The sequence below is a fragment of the Beta vulgaris genome, chromosome 4, assembly GCF_026745355.1.
Source record: "Beta vulgaris subsp. vulgaris cultivar EL10 chromosome 4, EL10.2, whole genome shotgun sequence".
In the NCBI taxonomy this organism is placed as follows: domain Eukaryota; kingdom Viridiplantae; phylum Streptophyta; class Magnoliopsida; order Caryophyllales; family Amaranthaceae; genus Beta; species Beta vulgaris.
The window spans coordinates 59,003,568-59,024,579 of record NC_079205.1 but is presented as its reverse complement, the minus strand read 5'-3'; the positions used below and the strand labels follow the sequence as shown (position 1 = coordinate 59,024,579).

The 21,012-nt window shown below is 36.1% G+C and overlaps 2 protein-coding genes across 3 annotated transcripts; one reads left to right on the top strand and one right to left on the bottom strand.

The window, feature by feature from the left end:
* The first annotated feature begins 1,620 nt into the window (after window positions 1-1,620).
* Window positions 1,621-11,169, top strand: LOC104890413 (tryptophan--tRNA ligase, cytoplasmic). Its single transcript, XM_010675892.3, has 12 exons — window positions 1,621-1,986; window positions 2,082-2,201; window positions 3,415-3,600; window positions 3,815-3,866; window positions 3,962-4,027; window positions 4,331-4,417; window positions 4,941-5,033; window positions 6,406-6,486; window positions 6,850-6,921; window positions 7,452-7,520; window positions 7,632-7,742; window positions 10,856-11,169. Exons 1-12 carry the CDS (start codon window positions 1,763-1,765, stop codon window positions 10,904-10,906), a joined length of 1,212 nt encoding a protein of 403 aa, XP_010674194.1. The 5' UTR covers window positions 1,621-1,762; the 3' UTR covers window positions 10,907-11,169.
* Window positions 11,170-12,628: 1,459 nt separating this feature from the next.
* LOC104890414 (hypothetical protein) lies at window positions 12,629-20,163 on the bottom strand. 2 transcript variants are annotated; one of them, XM_048643488.2, is made up of 2 exons: window positions 20,014-20,163; window positions 12,629-14,685 (listed from the first exon to the last, which is right to left on the bottom strand). In XM_048643488.2, the coding sequence occupies exon 2, from the start codon at window positions 14,579-14,581 to the stop codon at window positions 12,791-12,793; it is 1,791 nt and encodes a 596-aa protein (XP_048499445.1). In that variant the 5' UTR covers window positions 14,582-14,685; window positions 20,014-20,163; the 3' UTR covers window positions 12,629-12,790. The 2 variants fall into 2 exon arrangements, with proteins under 2 accessions (XP_048499445.1, XP_010674195.1); XM_010675893.4 differs by lacking the exon at window positions 20,014-20,163 and adding an exon at window positions 19,190-19,584.
* Window positions 20,164-21,012: the final 849 nt, after the last annotated feature.

The window sequence follows — 21,012 nt, the reverse complement described above, 5'->3', positions numbered from 1 at the left end:
ATTGGTCAAGTGTGGCTGCTAACACACACTCCTCCAACAACTTTTAGGCAGCCCTGTATGAGGGACCCCAACAATGCTTCTTTGATGCCTTATGCCCGTTTCATCAAACATCAATCGACATTCTTCATGCGAAATCTTAATTTCTCTATCAACTCTTATGTGCTTGACCTTCACATTGAATTGATTTTTCAACAAAATTCAGAGAAGCAACCAAAATGTCTTTCACTTGTTCCTTATTGGATATAAAATATGTGCCCAAGTTCTCCTATTGTAGGCATCTAAACCGTCTCTATAGTAAAAAATGACCAGTGCATAGTTTGATGCCATAAAGTTTTCGTATGTAACAAAAGAATTGCTAAATTTTATTATTAAGAAGTAAATTCTGCAAATTGCTCTATAAGTTCTTTCATTACGTGTGACTATCATGGTATTTCATCTTTCAAGAGAAAGATTATTGTAGACATGGAATCTCTTGAGCTTGGAATGTATTTAGAAGATCTGGAGGACGACTACATTGGTTCCGATTTTGAAGCGAGCAAAATAAGAGTCTCGTTTTGTGAGATTTAGGTGAGAACGACTGAACGACATATTGATTCTCATATAGCTACCCACAAGTAAGCTGACATACTTTATAACAATGTTAATCAAAGTTAAATCACGTGCTTAACGATGTAAGAACTAAATTTTAGACCCTAAACTATTAGAAAACTTCTTGTTTGGCAAATACCTTAGACAATAGCGAGATACTGCCATTCTTTCAATTAAAATATTAAAAAAAATGACAAATGAGTAAACACCTTAGACATGGAGCACGGTGAGAGACTTCCTCCTTGTTAGCTTCGACAATGGCGAGATACGGCCATCCTTTCTTGTTAACGTTGCTATTTCTCAACTTCCACAACTCGATCTCCCTACCACATCAATTTTTATTAATCTGGAAAAAAGTCTCATATGTCTTACCACCTACTAAATTAAACCCGTAAAAGTTTTTATTTTTTTACATCAATAAGATCTCAAAAACCCAATTTCCATATTGATTACAAAAAAAAATGAAAAACCCATCATGAAATTCTTAAAATCAATCAAATTTGTAGTACAAAAAGATGATGGAGCCTAGCAGCCATTGAGATTTGATACTGGTAGATAATCAGAAGAGAGAGAAAAAAGGTGCGACTTATAAGAAATATCATTTTGATCGTCCCTTATATTGAAGTGATTATCCTAAGATGATTCTTCATGATTTGACCGTGGATAGAAATATTTTAATCCCTTGATTAAATCACTTTAGGCGTGATTGGAGGATGGAATTGTTAATGCTACTATTATGCCATCAAAATATCAATCAGCCTTTATATCTTTCATACGATTTTTTTTAAGAAATTTGAATAATAAGATTAAATAGTAATTCAAAATTCGGAATCATAATTGATTGACAATTAACATTCACATAACATCCCCATCAAAAAAAACATTCACATAGCATCCAAACAACAGACATTAGGGGATAGAGGAAATACCGAGTAGCTAAATAACAAAAATACCCAATATGAGCAACTACCTCCCCATACGGCCATACCGAGTATGGGGGTATACTTTCTCAGTAGGCGAGTACTAACATATTGAAAAATATCGTGCATTTCAACGTTTTACGGAAAACGCAATTTAGTAACCCGAAAAGCAAAAGAATCACCTCAGTCCATCCTCCTCTATTCGTACCAGTAACTCAGTAAGGCAGTAACCACTGAAGGCGGCTGAAAATCTAATGTCGAACGACTGCGAGAAGATGAAGGTAGAAGAAGAAGAAGACGAACAAATTGTAACTCCATGGGAAGTATCTGCAAAAGAAGGTGGCAAAATCGATTACGATAAACTTATCGATCAATTTGGTTGTCAACGTCTTGATTCTGCTCTTATTCAACGCTTTGAACGTCTAACGCGTCGTCCTGCTCACGTCTTCCTTCGTCGCGGTGTCTTCTTTGCTCATCGGTCTTTTTTCTCTCTCCTCTTTTTTTTGTTTGCTTGTTGTTCAATTTTACTCTTGAATTCTCTGATTTTGTTTGTTTTGGTGTTGAATTTTGTAGTGATTTGAGTGAGATACTTGATGCGTATGAAAGAGGTGATAAGTTTTACTTGTATACTGGTCGAGGACCTTCTTCTGAAGCGTTGCATTTAGGGCATTTGGTCCCTTTCATGTTCACCAAGTACTATTTTTGTTTACTCTCTCTTTATCTTTCTGGTATATTTTTGTGCTTTAATGTTAAAATTGGTTGTTTTTCTGATTAATTGCATTTTCTTACTTCATGTTGCTGCTCTGAGAAGTAGAAGAATTGGTTGAATTTGAACTATCTGGCGGTGATTTTTGTTTAGGTTTTTGTATCTTTTTGTGCTTATAAATTAAAATTGGTTGTTTTGTGATTAATTGCATTTTTCTTACTCCAAGTTGCTGCTCTGAGAAATAGAAGAATTGGTTGAATTTGAACTTTATGGTGGTGATTTTTGGTTAGGTTTGTGGGCTGATAGTGCGAATTTATTGCTGCATTGTTGTGTGACCTGCTATAAGAAGGAAATGAAGTAGCTTATCGCCTTGTGATATAGATGGGCATCCTATTATCGTGTTTGTTGCGAAAATTGTTGCTCAATCAGGGTTCTTTTTAAGATATTGTGCCAAAATAAACCATTACTGATTACCCTCCTTCAACTTGTTATTTCTTAGTATACATTTCCCTAATGCCAGTAGGTAGTTTTCCCTTGATTCAGAGTAATATCAAGAGTGATATGGGAAAGTACAAAATTTGTAAATAGCAACCTGTTATTCTGGGATTACCTACCCCTGGAAATGCAGCGTATTGTTGAGGGGAGTTTGTGAAGGTTGTCGTCTCTTCTTTTCTTTTGGGATGGACTTTTCCATTTCCGTCGCGAAGAGGCAGGGATATGCGTCTTTAGGAGGATGAGAGTAAGAAAGCTCATGGCTTTTTCTCAAATTAGAGTTCTGCTAATTTGCAAATCAGCTTCTTTTATTTGACCTGGTAGTATGGACTTCAGTAGAAAGTTTGTAGTGAACTTTGGGATGTTGGTGCAACTTGTGCATAACCTATTTGTTGGTGTAGGTTTTTCATCTGCTTATGCCAAACTGATTTAGCTTTAGAGTTGCCTTAAAATTCAAATCTTCTGTTTGCGGCTAGCTCAATGGGTAAGGAAATAGAAGACTTCTATTTTCCATGTTATCTAATTGTTGATTTTTGCACTCTAAAAAATTTATACAAGTGTTGAACTATATGGCTTAAGGCTTAAGCAACCTGAATCTGCAAGGTGTTTCTTGATTCCTAGAACCAACTTTGTTCAATCGTTTTCCTGTTCGCTTATCATGTTGTCTCTTTTCTGAAAACTGTCCTTACTGACATTTAAAGCATGTAGGTACCTCCAGGATGCTTTTAAGGTACCCTTGGTGATTCAGTTAACTGATGATGAGAAAAGCATGTGGAAGAACTTGTCTGTGGAGGAGAGCATTAGACTTGCACGTGAGAATGCTAAGGATATCATTGCCTGTGGATTTGACGTGTCCAGAACCTTCATCTTCACTGACTTCAACTATGTTGGTGGGTGAGTATAATATATCACAAGTAATATTGATTGTTGGGCATAGTTGCAAGTAACATATGTACCTATTGCACTTCAATTGATGTAGTCCTCGTGAGGGGACTTTCTCATTGAAACCAATGTATATCTAGAAATCTCATGCTGTGTATTGAAGTAATGTTGTGAATTAAGTGTTGTTTGTGAAGACTACTTACACAGCATTAAACTTCTTTTACAGAAAGTTCTTCCAGAACATGATCAAGGTTGCCAAGTGTGTGACACTGAACAAGGTAATTGTTTTGATAAAGCATGGGATGTAGTCTGATGATGCTATCCTTATTGCTCTTTTGATCTTTGTTATTAATACATGAGTTGATTTTTGCAGGTTTTTGGTATATTTGGTTTTACTAATGAAGACCACATTGGCAAAATATTTTTTCCGGCAACTGAGGTACTATATGGTGTACATTTAAGTCTTGGTTATTTAAGCTTGAGCCAAAAGTTTATTGATTGTAATGATCGACTTAATGCTCCGCCCCCTTTATTGTCACGTCATTGTCAGTGTTATCCAATTTTGTGGGACTAACATGAATGCAAATTAGAATCTCGGAGTGAAACGAGTTAATTTATATTGTCTCCTTATATCTGTTTCTTTATAAAATTTCAGTAGAGTTTTTTATTTCTATTGTAATCTCTGCGTGCTAAGTACTTTGCTAATCTAATCTTCTGGTGTGATACATTATTGTGGGTGCAGGCAGCTCCTGCCTTTTCCAGCTCATTTCCTCACTTATTTTCTGGCCAAGAAAATATTCGTTGTTTGATTCCTTGTGCTATTGACCAGGTTGGGTCTTTTTTCGGTCATACTTTCCTTTGCTTGGTTGCTTCATTTAAATCTTTTGTCTAGTCAATTATTGACTAAAAATCCCAGCATGATGTGAGTTTTAAGTTTGATTTTATGTTCTCGCCACATAATTCCCTTATGATTTTGGGTGATGGCATTATGTACTCATAGCATTTTCAACTGTTCATTCTTTCGTCTGCTGAACTCCATCCTCCTATCCCTGCCAAGCGTGGTTAAATAGGGCTGAGAGTTAGCTGCGATTGCTGCTTGTAACCTTCGAAATTGAATGTATGGCTTTTTACGTGAGACCTGAAGAATGTCAAGCCCAGGTCTCCAGTGCCTTGTGCTCCCAAAGGGGTACTGTTGCTGTGTATTCTAAAGCTACCAGGTCTAGTTTCTGGCTTGAAATATTATCAACTGTTGCATACGAGTTACTTAAGTCGGGCCTTCAAAGTATGCATTGTTGTCATTCTGCTGCTAATACAAGTTAATCTGCTCTATTATCCTTTTTGCCATATCTCAGGATCCTTACTTCAGAATGGCAAGAGATGTTGCTCCTCGGATCGGATACCAAAAACCTGCTTTAATCGAGTCTTCCTTCTTCCCTGCACTTCAGGTGTGTTTGGATTGTACTGATTAGCACAGTATATGAACCCATTGTGTCTCTTTTTGAGAAGGTAATAATCATGTTCAGGGTTTTCCTATTTTTTTTTTTTTTTGGGGGGGGGGATCTGAGGTTTCAATTTCCAAGCTACTAAATTCGTGAAATCATATTGTAGGAAGCATTGTGAGTTAGTGTCTCTTTTCATGAGCTTTTGGGAGAATGGTGGGTAATTCATAATTTTAGTGATAATGTTGTAAACTAGAGTGCTGGACTGCTTGGTCTGAGAAAAGAGTCAAGTTATTGTATATAGTATCCTTACTTTTCATACATGTACACCCTTTATTTTCTTTTCTTGCTGTTTTATGTTCTTGTTGGTCGCTTATGATGTAAGGTATAACTTCTGGATTTTGCAAAGGAACTTATAGATAGGTCAAACATAGTGGATGTTTGACTTTCAAGGAGAAATTGATCTTACTTCCTCAATTTAGGTTTATTAAATATAGTGAGTTTGATGCTTATTTATTGTAATAAGTTTGTTACATTAGAGTTAAGTATCATTATTATGCTGATGACTACCATTAGCTTACAATATGTTTGCTTATGTACATAAGAAACCTTTCATACCCTAGCATGTACTTCCTCTGTTTATTTCCCTCGCGTCGTATGGGAATGGAATTTCATGCTTGCCAATGCACAAATTTACCATTGATTAATCAACTACTAGCAAAGAGTATAAAAAGTTCATTTATCGAATTTATACATTGAAATAATTCCAACGTCTCATTTACTAATATTTGTTTTTTTATATCTTAGTTGAAAAATTCTAGTCAAAGCTAATACATGGATGGTGTAAAAGTATAAAATGATGCAATAGAAAGAAAAATTATGTCCTTTTTAGTCTCCCTTGGGAGAATGGTCTCCTAATATTACCCGTACCTATCGAAAAAGAAAGAAAGTGTCCTTTTTATCGACACCACTCATAGCCTGCCTTTTCATGTAATAAAATCTTTTCCTCGCTTTTGAATGTCCCCTTTTTATATCGTTGACCTGCCTGATCTATCTTGTGTTGAATATATGGAAGCTTCTACTTCTTTAAGCTCAATAGATTATTTTTTCTGCATCATCTTAAGAGCTTAAGGTACCAAATTTTGAATCCTTTCCTCTTCTCATTGTGTTTGCTTTTTTATCGATGGAAATGTTATGTTCAAAAAAGGTTACGCATGGCTTTCAAGTTGCATAAAAAACTTGTGTATGTGTTTTGCTGTGGCATTTCTAATATTCTGCGTGATTTTTCTGTTACTTGTCTACATGATGTTAGTTGTAGTGAAGACTTTTTGTATTGTATAGCATCTGAGGAACTATATGACTGGGATGACTCTTACAGGGTGAGGCTGGGAAAATGTCTGGAAGTGATCCTAATTCTGCCATATATGTGACGGATTCTGCAAAGGACATTAAGAACAAGGTTTGTAAAGTTTTTATCTGCCATCACGTTTTCAAATTTTCTTGAAAAGGGATTATCAGTGAGACACATTAACACCTTTTGCCTCGGAGATTGGCTAGATACTTCATAGGGGAATGAAAAAAGAGCCTTCAGAACTATTAATTGTGGATTCTTAGTTCTGCTTGGCTTTCTAGATCTCTTGAGGTTGCTACCATCTCAATTCCTGTATCTCCAGAATCTGGGCCAAAAAGGACTATTCTGTGTGGCTACCTTAATCTAGCCTGTAGTGAGCACTGGAATTTTTACTATTTTATTTGCTGGTTGTGACCTGCTTCCTTTATCTTACTGTTTTGGGTGTCATATGCGACACTTTTGCTGCTGCAGGTGAATCGATATGCTTTTTCTGGAGGGCAAGATTCTATAGAGAAGCACCGGAAGTATGGAGCCAATCTAGAGGTACTTGCTTTTCTTTTCAGTTTTCTGTTGTGCTTACTGGATTGGGGACAATGACACCTTGTGGCGGATGTTTTTATTAGTCCTTTGGGGGGACCATGATGTATTTGGAGATAAAATAAAGTTTCAGTTTGATGGAGATGATTTATCTTTGTAATCATATTTTTGACAGCTAGTCTTTGTCTGTATATATGTATTTTTTTGCTGTATTAATGTGCCATATGTCATGTACCATTCTTGCTATTAATGTTCCACATCCTTATGCTATTATGCTGAAGGACTCCGTGAAAGAGTATGTAGCTCAGTCTATCTCATTGCTGAAAGGAGATGATCTTCAATGTTTAGACAAAGTAAATTTGGCAAACCAGGTTTTGCTGTCTGTTGGTTTTCTTTTTCCCCCTGTCTTTGTGTGTTATTTCTCTGTACTGGTAGGTGTAACATTTTTTAACTAGATAATGTTTTGTGCAAGAATGATAATTTTTCTTTGTTCAAGTTTTAACAAATATATGATCTTGTTTTTTGTGGTTCATCAGGTAGACATACCGGTCAAGTATCTTGGCTTTTTCTTAGAGGATGATGCCGAGCTTGAGCACATTAGAACAGTAAGATAATAATCCTCTTGGTCCCTGTATTTTGATTCTCTTTCCAATTGAGACATCGCTTTTTTCCATTTCCTTTTTTTTGTGTCAAAATGCTAAGTTTTACTTGTCCAGGATTATGCTGCTGGGAGGATGCTGACAGGTGAGGTGAAGCAGCGGCTCATTGAAGTTTTGACTGTGATGGTTGAAAGACATCAACAAGCCCGGGCTGCAGTGACTGATGAGGTGAGCTTTTATCTAGAATGATTTACCTTCCACTTCAATTTGTATGGGATATTTCCTGCAATTTTGCTCTAAAAGCAGCACAATATCTCAGAAGCACTATGTTGCATTTGATGTTCTTGTTATGTTATGCACTTGTTAGAATTAGATTGATTTCCAAAAGCAGTTGTTGTGCATATACAACATACTGTTTGAATAGGTATTCTCTGCTTTCTATGATATTGTGAAAAGTCGCTTATAAGTCAGTGGCGGAGCCACATTGTAACAAGGGCTAGCACGCGCTACCCCTCATTTTAAGAAAAATGATTTTTCTATAAAAATAAATTTCTGAAAAGTGAACCAAAAGTCAGCCTTTTCTCTTCTCCTCTGTCCTCTTTCCGCGTCTCTCTCCCTCTACGGTCTGCCTTTTAATCTTCTCCTCTGTTCTCTTTCTGCATCTTTCTCTCTCTACACTCTACAGTCTCCTCCATTCCTCCCCATCTCTCTCTCTACAATCACCTCAGTCTCTCCATACGCCTGAACCACCAACAAAATTCAACTCTTTTGCCTTTTCGTTTGCACGCATCAAACCTCCATGGGCGGACATTACAAGACCACCATTAAAATTGAGAACGGTAGCTGAGAAGGGCAGCCATGGACGAACATAAATTCCTATGTTCAACACTGCAAATTTCTCTTCCAACCTACGCTTATCAAAATTCTCTGAATCTGATGAACTGGGTTCCTCTGAATTTGGATTTTCTAAAACGGGTTGGTCTTCTTATGACATACCAACTGATTTTGGGGTGAGATTGAAACCATTTGAGGTGTTTTGTAGAGGGAAAAATTTGTGGGTTTTAGAGGAAATAGTTGATGTTGTGAAGTGAGTTTTTGGTTCAGGTCCTTCTGCAAAAGAAGGTGAGGAAAGGTGGAATGAGAACGAAGGTTGTCAGCCTTGTGATGGCAGAAGCCATATTGTTTTAATGGTGGTTTTTCATTCTTACTGTTTCTTTCACTTCTTTTTCATCTAATTTTTGATTTATAATTTTGAGCCTTATATGATTTATAAATTTGGGATTTGTTTGATTTTATAAGTTTGTTATTGTTAATCTACAGTTGTAAAATGTTGATTTATGTGAGTTGCTGGTGCATCACGATTTTTGAATTAGATAGAATCATACAAATTGTAATGTTGTGAATTTGTGATTTGAGTTGTAAAGTTGTTTTTAGTATAATCAGAGTAAGAATACCCTAGTTCAATTGATTTGTTAATTCTTGTGTTATTGTATGAATAAATGTACTTCACAATCATAAAGAGAAAACAAAAGAGGGATATCTCAAATGTTTTCCTCCAACTCAACCAAGCCAATAGAATTTGGTGACGGTTTATTCTTAGATGCAAGTCTTGATGCAATTGTATACTATTACAAAATTTGATAACTCACCATGAATAATAGTAAAAAATATTATATACTATTTTGTCTTTGGTTGTATTTGGATTTTGAAGCATTTTGAATTTAGTACTTATTGGTTTTTTCGGCATTCGATGCTATTGTAAATTTATGCTACCCCTCATCCAAAATCCTGGATCCGCAGTTATAACCATAGCAATCACCACAAGATTGTCAGGTGTGCTATAGTAAAGTCCTTGCTAATTGCTTAGGGGATGGACTTCTACTCTCACATGAGACACTACTAGCAACTAGTAAGTGTGTGCATTCCTCACTCCTCAGACATACATGAGAAGAAAAAGAGTTGAAAAGGAAAAACATACTAGATATTACCTCTGTTTCTTAATACTTGCAAAATTTTCCTTTTTGGGATTTTTCATAATACTTGCGACATATCTCTTTTGGCCAAAAAATTTATACAAAGAAAGCCTTATATTATTGATATCACATAGGCCACGTATCGCTCTCTCCTCCTTGCCACTTTTATTAAGAAACGGAGGTTCTATATGACTATGGGGCATTTGGCTCATATAGTGGTATGAGTTTGGAATCAGGATTGAAACCAAAGTGGTATAGGTTTGGAACTTGATATCTAATACCATGTGTTTGGTTTTATTTGGGAGTGAATTTTTTTATTTTATTTGATACTTAGAGTTATTGGTATGAGTTATACCCACCTCACCTCTTGGGTTTCTAAACCCCATACCTTCTGGGCTTGAGGTATGAGTTTTATATCTATCAATTTATCAAACAAACACTAGGTATGGGTTTTACTCATTTTAAACCCATTCTTCATACTAGAATCATAAGAACCAAACGCTCCCTATATGGTATGAACTGGAAGATGGTTTGGAGGGAAAAATATAGATAGTGGTTGTTTGGTATACATGAAATTATGTAGGCAATAGAAATTCCCATGATTTTCAGATTTGGGTAATTGTTTGGTTGACAGAAAGTGGGAAAATGAGGACAATGAAATTCATGGGAATTTGAAACAGAAAATGTAGGAATTTATTTACCTCCCCTCCCCTTGGTTACTCACAATTCCTACATAAATTCCTATGAATTACAACTTCTCTTATGATTACCAAACAATTTAGACTAATTCCTAAGAATTTCATAAGGAATTCCCACAAATTGTAAATTCCTATGGGAATTTAATTCCCATTGCAACCAACAAGCACATAGTTGATCTTGAACCAATTGGTCATCATGGCCGAACCTTTGTTCATATACTTAAGTACTTTTATTAATTAATTTAGTTGAAGTCTTACAACATCTACAACAGAAGTCAACATCTGACCAATACAGATTAACTGAAACAAATAAAACACCCCTCCAGCAAAAGTATGATTGCTGTAGTCTTGTAGGTGACTTTTGACACTTTTGCACGCCGTTTGTTTCATTATACACTTCATTAGTAGTTATATCAGATTTTTCTTAGTCTTCTTTGCTCATTGAGATAGGGTCATATCCGATCTCTCCTCGTTAAGCCTATGCATGAAGTTATCTTTTGAGAATAAGGTTTCCTCTTAAACTGTCAGCTTATCTTGCATTCACTGTGCTTGTGTTTAGATCATGTTCGATCCTGTACGGCTGTGGATTTATCCTTGTCAAAAGTAAAAGTTGCTGAAGTTTGTTGAAACTTAACTTGCGTTCTCTAACATTGTTCATTTGTTCTTTCAGATGGTGGATGCCTTCATGGCTGTGAGGCCTCTTCCACACATGTTCGACTGATGCTATAAATCCAATGAATCTATCGCACTGGTGTCAATTTTGGTAGTGATTGAAGAGGCAAATCATTGACATGCAGTTATTTGATTTTCAGCATTTTTGTATTAGTTGTAGTCTTACATGTACATCAACATTGAATCTCAATATTTAATGCTTCCTCCATCCCAAATTAGTTGCACCATTTGTCTTTTCTGGAAGTTTCAAATTAGTTGTAATACTATTTATTTGGTTATTTAGGTTCTTATTACACGGGTCTCCTTTTTTTATTTCTCTCTTCTCCATAAGTACTTCTCAGCACTTGTGCTCTCTCCCCACCCTGCGAATAGTTTGGAAGGGAGGAAGTATGTGATTATAGGTTAAATAATTTGAAACAATTTTTGATGGATCTGTTAGTTGCTCTCTTCATCTTTCACACATTGTACTCTTGGATTTGGAAGTAATAGTAGGTTGTGATCGAATTGGTCTCTGTAGCTTGCGATATCTAAGGTAGCTGAAGACTACATCTCGCCTTCATGGCTTCGAGCTCTTAGGATATCATAACCTTAATAAATAAACTTTTTCATTTTCGAGATTTCAAAATTTTCGTAAATAAAGAACTGCGAAATCTAGAATAAGTACTTTCAAACTTTTGTTGTCCAAACTGAGCATGATTGGTTCAAATACCTCTTGTTACGTAGTGCAAAACTAGTAAATCAATACTACAATCCCCAACATTAGGTTCTCAATTTGGAGACTTGTGCAACAATGCCTGAACTCAAACCCCGGACCTAAGATCTGCCTTGAAACCTGTAAAAAGGGACCCACCCTGGAGGTTTGGGTGGTATTTCCCCCTCCGAAGCTTAAGTCAGGTATCAAGGATATGAAGGAACTTTTAGAGAGAGAAAGTAGAGAGATAGAATTTATGGCAGAATAACAGTACTATGCTCTGAAAAACGTACATTTCCCCTGATTTCAAGGACTATTTATACTATTTGAAATGACTGTTGTACCTTGATGTCACCCTAATTTAGGAGCATCTGATTGGCTAAGCAATAATGCTATGACACGTGGCAGGTGCTGATTGGATGGTACACCTCACTCTCTTACAGGATTAGGCTTTACCTTTACCAGGCCTAAGTACAACTTTGGGCCATAAGAATGGTTTTTAGTACACCTTTTCCTCAAAAAAGTGTACTTTAACCCATACAAACTCATGACCCATGTACTTTACCAGTGCAGGTACGCACCACTTGTAAGGCTGTGATGGAGCCACATGCCACCTTTATAGCCGTTGATTTTGAGGCTACAATACCTCTAATTTTAAGATTCATTATATCATATGCTTGAAAGAAAGTTTTCATACCAAACAAACAAAATGGCAGTGATACAAGATGATCTGTAGATGTAAGTTTTTGACGCAACTAAAACAATAAAGAGGATGAGCAAGTTTTGTTTTTCGACCATCACGGCAAGTCCATTTAGATTCGGCATTAAAGAATACTTATGAATTATGGGTCTAACAGAGCAACTTGCTTAAATTCAGAGACATTTTGTTCTCCTATTGGTTATAACATAGAAGTATTATGTTCATGTGGAACATAGGACTAGATCCTCGAGTTCTCATGGGGAGAGAGGTTTTGCACAACCGCTCAAGACTTCATGCCACAGACCACTCCACTCGTGTTCGAGTTCATTAGTTCATGTTTTACCCTGTCGCATAGGCATTTCATGTGGCTAGTTTCCGTGTATCTTAATGAAATTGTTGAAGATATGACATAGTGCCATGACTACAAGTTGAAAGCCCCATAAGTTAATTTTTACAACTGTTGGAGAGACATTTAAGGATACAACAAAACTACCAATTCTATCACAATCCTGCGAGATGTACAAGGGAAGATAAATATAGTATTAAAGTTGCAATGTGCACTTCTTTTGAGAATGACCTAACATATGGCAACGACCACACTGGACTACTCTCTTTGGCCGCTTTAAATTCTCAACACGCAAAACCTTCTTCTTTGGCCTACCAGGTGGTCGGCGAGTTTTAGGCGGCCTTATTACGATATCAAGTTTGGCACCTCCACCACCCTCTGCAACTCCTTCACCTGGCTCATTATTCCACTGACTCTTATCAGGAATAGGAATTATAATTTGAGAATAAGCCTCTCTGTAGCTTGCAACTGTGAAACAATGGTCAGCAAAAACATGAGCATTTTGACCACAAGAGATGAGAGCAGCAGCAGCATGAGCACAAGGTATGCCATAAAGTTGCCAACGCCGACATGAACAAACTCGAGCTCTTATATCTACAATGTTTGTACGCTCTGTGGACACAATTTCAAACTCAACCTCATTTGCACGAAGCACTTGATAACAACGTGCATCAGCAATTGCTTCTGAGATTTTCTTTTCAGCAGATGGTACTAGAATGGAATTCCATCTCATGCCGAGGGTACGCCGTTCGTCAAACCATGTAACCAACTGGTGGCGGATGTGTTCCATTATTTGAACTATTGGAAGCTCGTGGCATTCAAGAGCCCAGTTATACAACAGCTCTGTAATACTTAATGTGAAATGGCCATACCTGACTCCCTCAAAATATGCAACTGCCCAAAGCTGAGGTGGGTACTGCTGGAACCATGTCACAACATCTTGATTTACCTCCATCATTTCAGATATCTTGCTTTCAAATTCAGCTGAAGTTAATGCATACACAGCATTCCAGAAGATATTCACCAACTTTGAATTCTTAAATGTATCACGGTAATTCTCACTGATGAATCGCAGACAGAAGCCATGGTAAGCACTTGGAAAATGTGTCTCCACTGCTTCGACAAGACCCCTTGATCTTTCAGATAGTACTGTAAGCCTAGGCATGTTCTCTGTATTGACTCCTAAAAGCTTCCGTAACTCTGACATGAACCACATCCAATTTTCATCACTCTCCGTATCAACAATAGCAATTGCTAAAGGAAAAAGTGTATCATCTGCATCAACAGCTGCAGCACATAGTATCGTGCCCAAGTATTTTCCTTTCAAGTGTGCTCTGTCAAGTTCTAAGAGTGGCCTACAAGCATTTATGAAGCCATAAATCGATGCCCGAAAAGAGACAAAGAGTCTCTGGAAGCAATTTTCTTGTCCTGTTGCAACAACGGTGGCAATGCTTCCAGGATTAGTTTTCCTGATTTGTTCACAATATGCCGGAAGAATTCGGTATCCATCTTCGAATGTTCCATGAAGGGCAGCCATACTGCGTTCCTTCCCGCGCCAGGCTTGCATGTAAGATACAGCAACTCCATGTTGGTCACGAATATCTTGCAAAATTTCCTTGGGCTTGTATTGTGGATTGTCCTTCACTCGTGATTCTACCGACCTTGCAACCCAGCCAACTGATGCTTGCTGATGATGGAGATTACGAACTCCCTCACAAGTGTGCTCTGTGTTCAGTGTTCTAATAGAAAAAGTAGCAACACCAGGACATTTTGCAACATGAACACGCCACGGGCAGCCCTCCTTCGAGCACTTAGCTATAAAGCGACTGCGGTCTGACTTTACTATCCGGAGGTCAAAATGCAATGCTATTGCAATATCTTTCAGTGCTCTTCGGCATGTTTCAACATCAGGGAATTCTTGTCCAATGACTAGAGAATGATCTGTGAGTATGAGAGAATCTGGAACAGTCAAGGAATTATCCGCCATAAATCAAAGGGAAAATGTCTGAATTCTTGAAAGCTTCTCTTCATGCCACTGATAAGCAATCACTAACTTACAGCTTCCACTAATAGTCACGTAATGTACTTAACCTGTAAGACAAGAAAGGAGGTTAAAACAATTAGCAAGACAAGGAGGTTAAAACAATTAGCAAGACAAGAATGAACTCATCCAGGAAGCAAAGAAAAAAAAGCAAGGTACATAGAGTAATAAATAGCTAACAAATTGAATACATTCAGGGTGCCCCCTCTTCACCTTAATATAAAATAAGTTCAAATAAGTTCCAATAATTAATATAAGTTTAGATCCATAAGTTTGGCATAAATAAGCAAAGAGTAAGTACCCTCAGTAAACTCATGATGAGAAACCACTTAGATTAGAAATTTTGTACTAAGGTAGTGTTTGGAAACTTGTATTTCAAATCTAAAATTTGAAATATCTAAATTCAGTTCCAATTTCAATTACATATTACTGTTCAGAAAACACTTAGATTTGAGTTGTAGAATTTGAAAGTATAAGTGGTTGTTTGGTATACAGGAAACTACGTAGGCAATAAAAATTCCAATGATTTTCATATTTGCGTAGCTGTTTGGTTGACAGGAAGTGGAGAAAATAGGGGAAATGAAATTCATGGGAATTTGAAATTCCCACAAAATGTAAGAATTTATTTACCTACCCTCCCCTTGGTCACTCACAATTCCTACATAAATTTCTACGAATTACAACTTCCCTAATGACTACCAAATAATTTAGACTAATCCCTAGTAATTTCATAAGGGAATTACTTTCCCACAAATTGAAAATTCATATGAGAATTTAATTCCTATTGCAACCAAACAAGCACTAAAATTAATATGCTATCCTTCGATACCATTTACAGTAAAATCATTGTTTAACAAACCATCGAGATTTGGTCTTCAATGAAGACTAAGATAACAATGAAAAGAAAAAAATTATATAGAAAGAAACGAATAAGTGCTTTTTGCTCTCAAACTTTGTTGTTGATGAAGTTCTTCCTATTAAAGCATCAAATTTGGAGTCCAATGGAGCTTGTATAAAAAAAAGTAAACCATAGATTTATCGTGAAAGCATTGGAGGCTGATGGATTTTAGAAAAAAAAGAGTTGGATAATGATGGAGGAGAGAGAAAGGACGGTTGAAAAAGGTTAAGAGAGTAGGAGAGAAAGAGAAGCTTGGTATTTTCAAGGAAAATTCCACTTGGTACCAGTATACTTTTGGGCTTTTTCATACGATACCTAAATTTTTTTTTTTATTCGTACCACTAGAGTTTGGACTTATTTTCTACAGTAATATTATGTTAAACAAAAAATTAGTTTGGAGCTTATATAAGGTTAGACGTTTGTCTAATTTGTGTAAATAAAGTTTTGGGAGTCATTTTTGTCCTTAACTACCAAATTTAAGGTCCGATATGGTAAAAGAATTAGCAAGAATCTTCTCAAACGTGAAACAAGTTTCTAGTCGTTTTTCTCCAATTTCGACTTCAAAATTAACCCATAAGAGCCAAAATGACTCTGAAACTTTAAGATAAACTATTCTCGATGCACAAGGCACATAGACAAGGCAAACTACTAACCCTATTTAACCCAAAAATAATGTTTTATTTAACGGAATGTTATGGTTGAGAATAAGTCCAAACTACAATGGTACCATAGAGAATTCAAAAAAAATTGGGTACCAAATGTAAAAAGCCAAAGTACAATAGTACCAAATGGAATTTCCTTATTTTCAATGACAAGGTTTGAATATGGATTCCAATTTGGTTCAATTTGGGCTACCTTGGAATTGGCTGAAATCCAATCCGAATTCTTTTAGATTCCAAAACACCACATTTGCGCCAAATCCAAAATTTCAAATGAGATTCTGGTTCCCAAACAAACCATACAGAAATTTGAGCGTCTGAGCAATTATGTAAGAATCTATCACCATCTAAAAACTTCTCCCATCCTATGCTAACCTAAAATCACCGATATTTAGCAAATTTTCACCAAGCAATACTAACAAAGAGAAATCAGGCAACTATTGTGGAATCAATTTAGAGATACACCCTTCTTAAAATGTGAATATGAGATAAGACAAACCAGAACTAGAGCGTTTATCCCCATTGTATCTGACCGTCTCATTTTTTGTTGTTTGCAGTCGTAAACTACTACACCAGATTTCAAAGGTGAAGTTACATAGAAGAAGAGAGATAACATATGGATGATTTAGGGGGTAGGGGGAGGTAGATTGCTGAGCATAGTGTGGGAGTGAAGATGTTAAAAGACTGAATCAAAGTGTTAGAGGCTTGGAGCTTACTATCACTGTCCATCTCCGAGCCACTGAACTTCATAGGGTGAATAGTTATACTAATGCTCAACTCTGATGCCTATAGCCTATAGGGATGTCCCAATGTTGCCAAAGTTAGCACTCTCCCTAAAAAGAGGAGATTCCGTTTCCGCTAGCGAACACAATATAGACAAAATTGTGATAACAGGCCTAGCTGCAATGTTGCCTGCCTGTGCTTGGACATAGAAGACCATGCCTTTTGCATGGTTCCCTTCAGAGAGAACACATCAGAACCTATGAAAATAACCTTAGGGACTTGAGATTTCCAGAACATTTCTACTCCTGAAACACGAGTACCCGAGCTGTTTTTGGGATATGAAGCCCAAAAATGATGTCCGATTTCCTTAAAGTTTCAATAAGCAATCAGCCACTCTCTTTAACTATAATCATCTTTTTTTCTTTCCAAAATATCACATCTGATATACCCACCATATACTCTCTGCCAAATATCTGATTCTAAAGCAAATGAGAAATGTATTTTGAGAAGAGGCTGTACTCTTTAAATTCATAAGTTGCTTCTTGCTCTCTTATACACTAATAGAGTAATACACTAATACTTGGTGAGGATCTTTACTAGTAAAGCATCAAAATTACAAAAGAAAAAATCAACATGGCCTGCAGAATATCAAAGAAACACATAACAATAAAGCTATCTAGATTTCCCCTCCAACAGGGGGGAAAACACAAACAAAGATAGTGGTGGTGTAATTTATATTTATTCGAACTAAAGCCTACTTTCTCCGGTTCTTCCATGATCAAAGCCAATGCCACTATATAGAATCGATATCAGATATGAGGGTTCCCTACTTGGCTTGCTATGTAAAAAACCATGGGTATGATATACACATTAGTAATATTGGTCAATGCTAAAGATTTTATCAGATTGCTATTGATGTTTTTAGGTAGTCAATAGGAGTATATGTTTTCCCTAAGTCCCTAACATTATACATTAGAAAAGTGCTTCATTGTTTAAGGATGAATTTTCAAAATGATGCTCAGCTAAAGAGCTAATTATTAAAGTATCTTTGTTCATGTATTGCATTAACTATTAAAGCTTCACATAGTAAAATAGAGTCGAAGTGAAAACGTTGTCTTTTCCTATCATTTCGGTTCAGATTAATTAAAATGGGAATGATGTGCAAGTAACCATAATACCATACCCTCTTTCTTCCTGAATCAAGCGACTAAGAAATGCATCAAAAGAAATTATAAATTCACCCATTTTTCAGCAAACCAATTTCCTCTAACTAGAAGATATAGACATATAGTGATAAAATTTAATCACATTTCACAACACTACATGTCACTCGTAATTATACCTTAATACAATTTGTCAAGTTCCCTACTTTTCCTCTCACTAAAGCAATAAGCAAAAGTCATAAGTACTACAGCATAATGGGTTACAAATCCTAATACAGCCATGGAAAATTACAGAGACTATGGTGACAATATAAGAGTAAAATTTAGCTCAAAGTAAAACACATTTCTAATTCCAAAAACAAGAAATAACCCATATCAAAAAAAGGAAAAATCAATGAACCCCATCAAAAAACTAAGCAAGAGATTAGAGTGTGATAGTAGCAGCAGCAAATCCAGGATTTTGATCGGAGAGGTAGCACCAACGTTACGATAGTATCGAACACAATAGAAATAATTACTATAATACAATTTATCAAGTTCCCTGCTTTTCATCTCACTAAAAATACTCTTGAAATTTATTGCATATAGGATTTGATGAATGTCCAATTGACTAATTCACACACAAACAGACCCCATTGCCGAAAATCCCAATTTCAACCACTACCTTATACTAATAACTAAATAGGCTAATACCGCAAACCCATAATTACCAACAAAAACAACCATTAAATGGGTAATATTATGTGAAATTCATCATTTTTAGACTCACAAGTCATAAAACAAATTTGATTTGTTTAGTCAATTTGCAAAGTCCCAACATTAATTCAACAGTATACAAAAATGAACAAATAATCCAATTCCTTGATTGCATCAATCCAAAACACAGTCATATTTTTCTAACAAAATTGATTCTCGTACTAGAGGATGTAATGTAAATGTAAATGTATTAAATTACTCTTATATCAAGAAACCAACATATATATTAACACATTAATCTCACAATTCACAAACTACAAAATTCACATACAATCAATTATCAAAAGTTACAAAAACAGTTGCAATAATTTGTTCAAAGTACGTATAAAAGTGTGAATGTGAATAAATTACTGACCTTATCCTTGACTCCAACAACACTGGCTTCTCCGTCGCCCGGCCCAATATCAACTGTTACAGTGAGGAAGAAGAAGAGCCCAATGGGACGGAAATGAGCCCAAAATATGATTCAATGGGCCGCCCAATTGGCCGGAGAAAGAAAGGGTCGGCGAGGAGAGAGAAAGTTAGGGATTTCAGCAGATTTCCGATTTTTCGAAAAAGAAAAGGAACAGAATTAATTGAGGTAACACAGAGCTGTACCTAGTGAAAATGAAAATGTGTGGTGAAGTTGTGTGTTAGGAAATCTGAGTTTCATTAATGGTGAAGGATAGATTGAAGAAGTGGAAGAGAGAGAAAGATGCAGAGTAACCCAGAAAGGGGAGATATCTTAAATTAGGGCTATGGTTAAGGGTATAATCGTCTTTTTATCATATTACGCCTTTTTGTACCATAAGTCCATAATAACAAATCTAAGAGTTTCATTTTTATGTTAGCACAACTAGAACTATCGGTTTGGTTAATGAACTCATAATTGAACTGATCAAATTGAAATTTCAACTGAAGTAATTGATATTGGAATTGAATTGGGAGTAATTGCAACTGAAATTAAATGAAAATTGTTAAACTTAAATTGAAATAAATTGTAAATGATAAATCAAAACTGAGCTGCAACTAAACTAAAACAAATTGTAACTGAAAAGAATTGTGAAAAACTGTAAAGTTGATCGATCAATTAAACTGAACTAAAACTGAATACTGAACTGAATTAATTGAATTGATTCAAACGAAAACTGAACTGAACTGAAATCGATTTGTTGGATAGGGGTTGTCCAAGTTTCATACCGGTTTGTGTAGACCGTCCAAAACCATCCTGGTCAAAACTGTCAAGGTGTCCTGCAGATCCAGGAAGAGAACATTCATGATGCCGAATTAATAGGCATATCGGTGTCGTTTAAGCACCTTGTCGTTACTTTATGCCCGGGCCACCAATATTGGGCTTAGATCTGATATATTATTATCTTATGAGACTTATGGACCTTAAGATAAGTATAAAGAAATGATAGAATTTCATCCAAACAGTAGGAGAAGTGTCCGATAAGGACACTCTCGCCAATATAAATATCTCATGATTTGAGTTATTAATATATGTTCACAATTATTATTATTATATAGTACTTGAGAGCTACCGGCTTTTACTCTACTGATTTAGACATTGAAGAGTCGTTTCTCGGATCAACCCTCCGCGAGGTTAGTTTGCGTGTTTTATTTCAAAGATATCAAACTGGTTAATTGATATAGAAAAATCAGTTCACAATACAACATTTATTCTATACCGGAACATTTGCCATATACTAATTAAGCTTCGATCTCTAATCAAATGCTGTTTGGTGGGTGGACTTTCTGAAAGACAAAAATGGTGAAAGTAAATAGGGTGAATATGAAGTGGGAGATGACATCCGGCAAAAAAAAAAGGCTCATAAGATCAATGCCGCTTTAGAAAAAACTCATTTGTGGCTAGAAATTTATAGAATATCCATTATACGGTAAATGGGTCTCTTTTATAAAAGTGAATTACATTGTTCTTCGCAATGTTTAGCTAAATTTTTTTAAAAAGAAAAATTGGTAAGAAGAAATCTTCTGGACTGCTTTCGCACATAACCCTCATTAAGAGACTCACTACAAGCCTAACACCCCCATCCCCCTTCCCTCCTTAAATCCCAAGCAATTGAAGGAAAATCGTATATAGAATTTTACAAAAGCGACATAATCGGTAAAATCGCGATTTATTATCGACTTTAACGATTCTGCATTTACCCCTTCTATTGAAGTCTATTGCTGGAT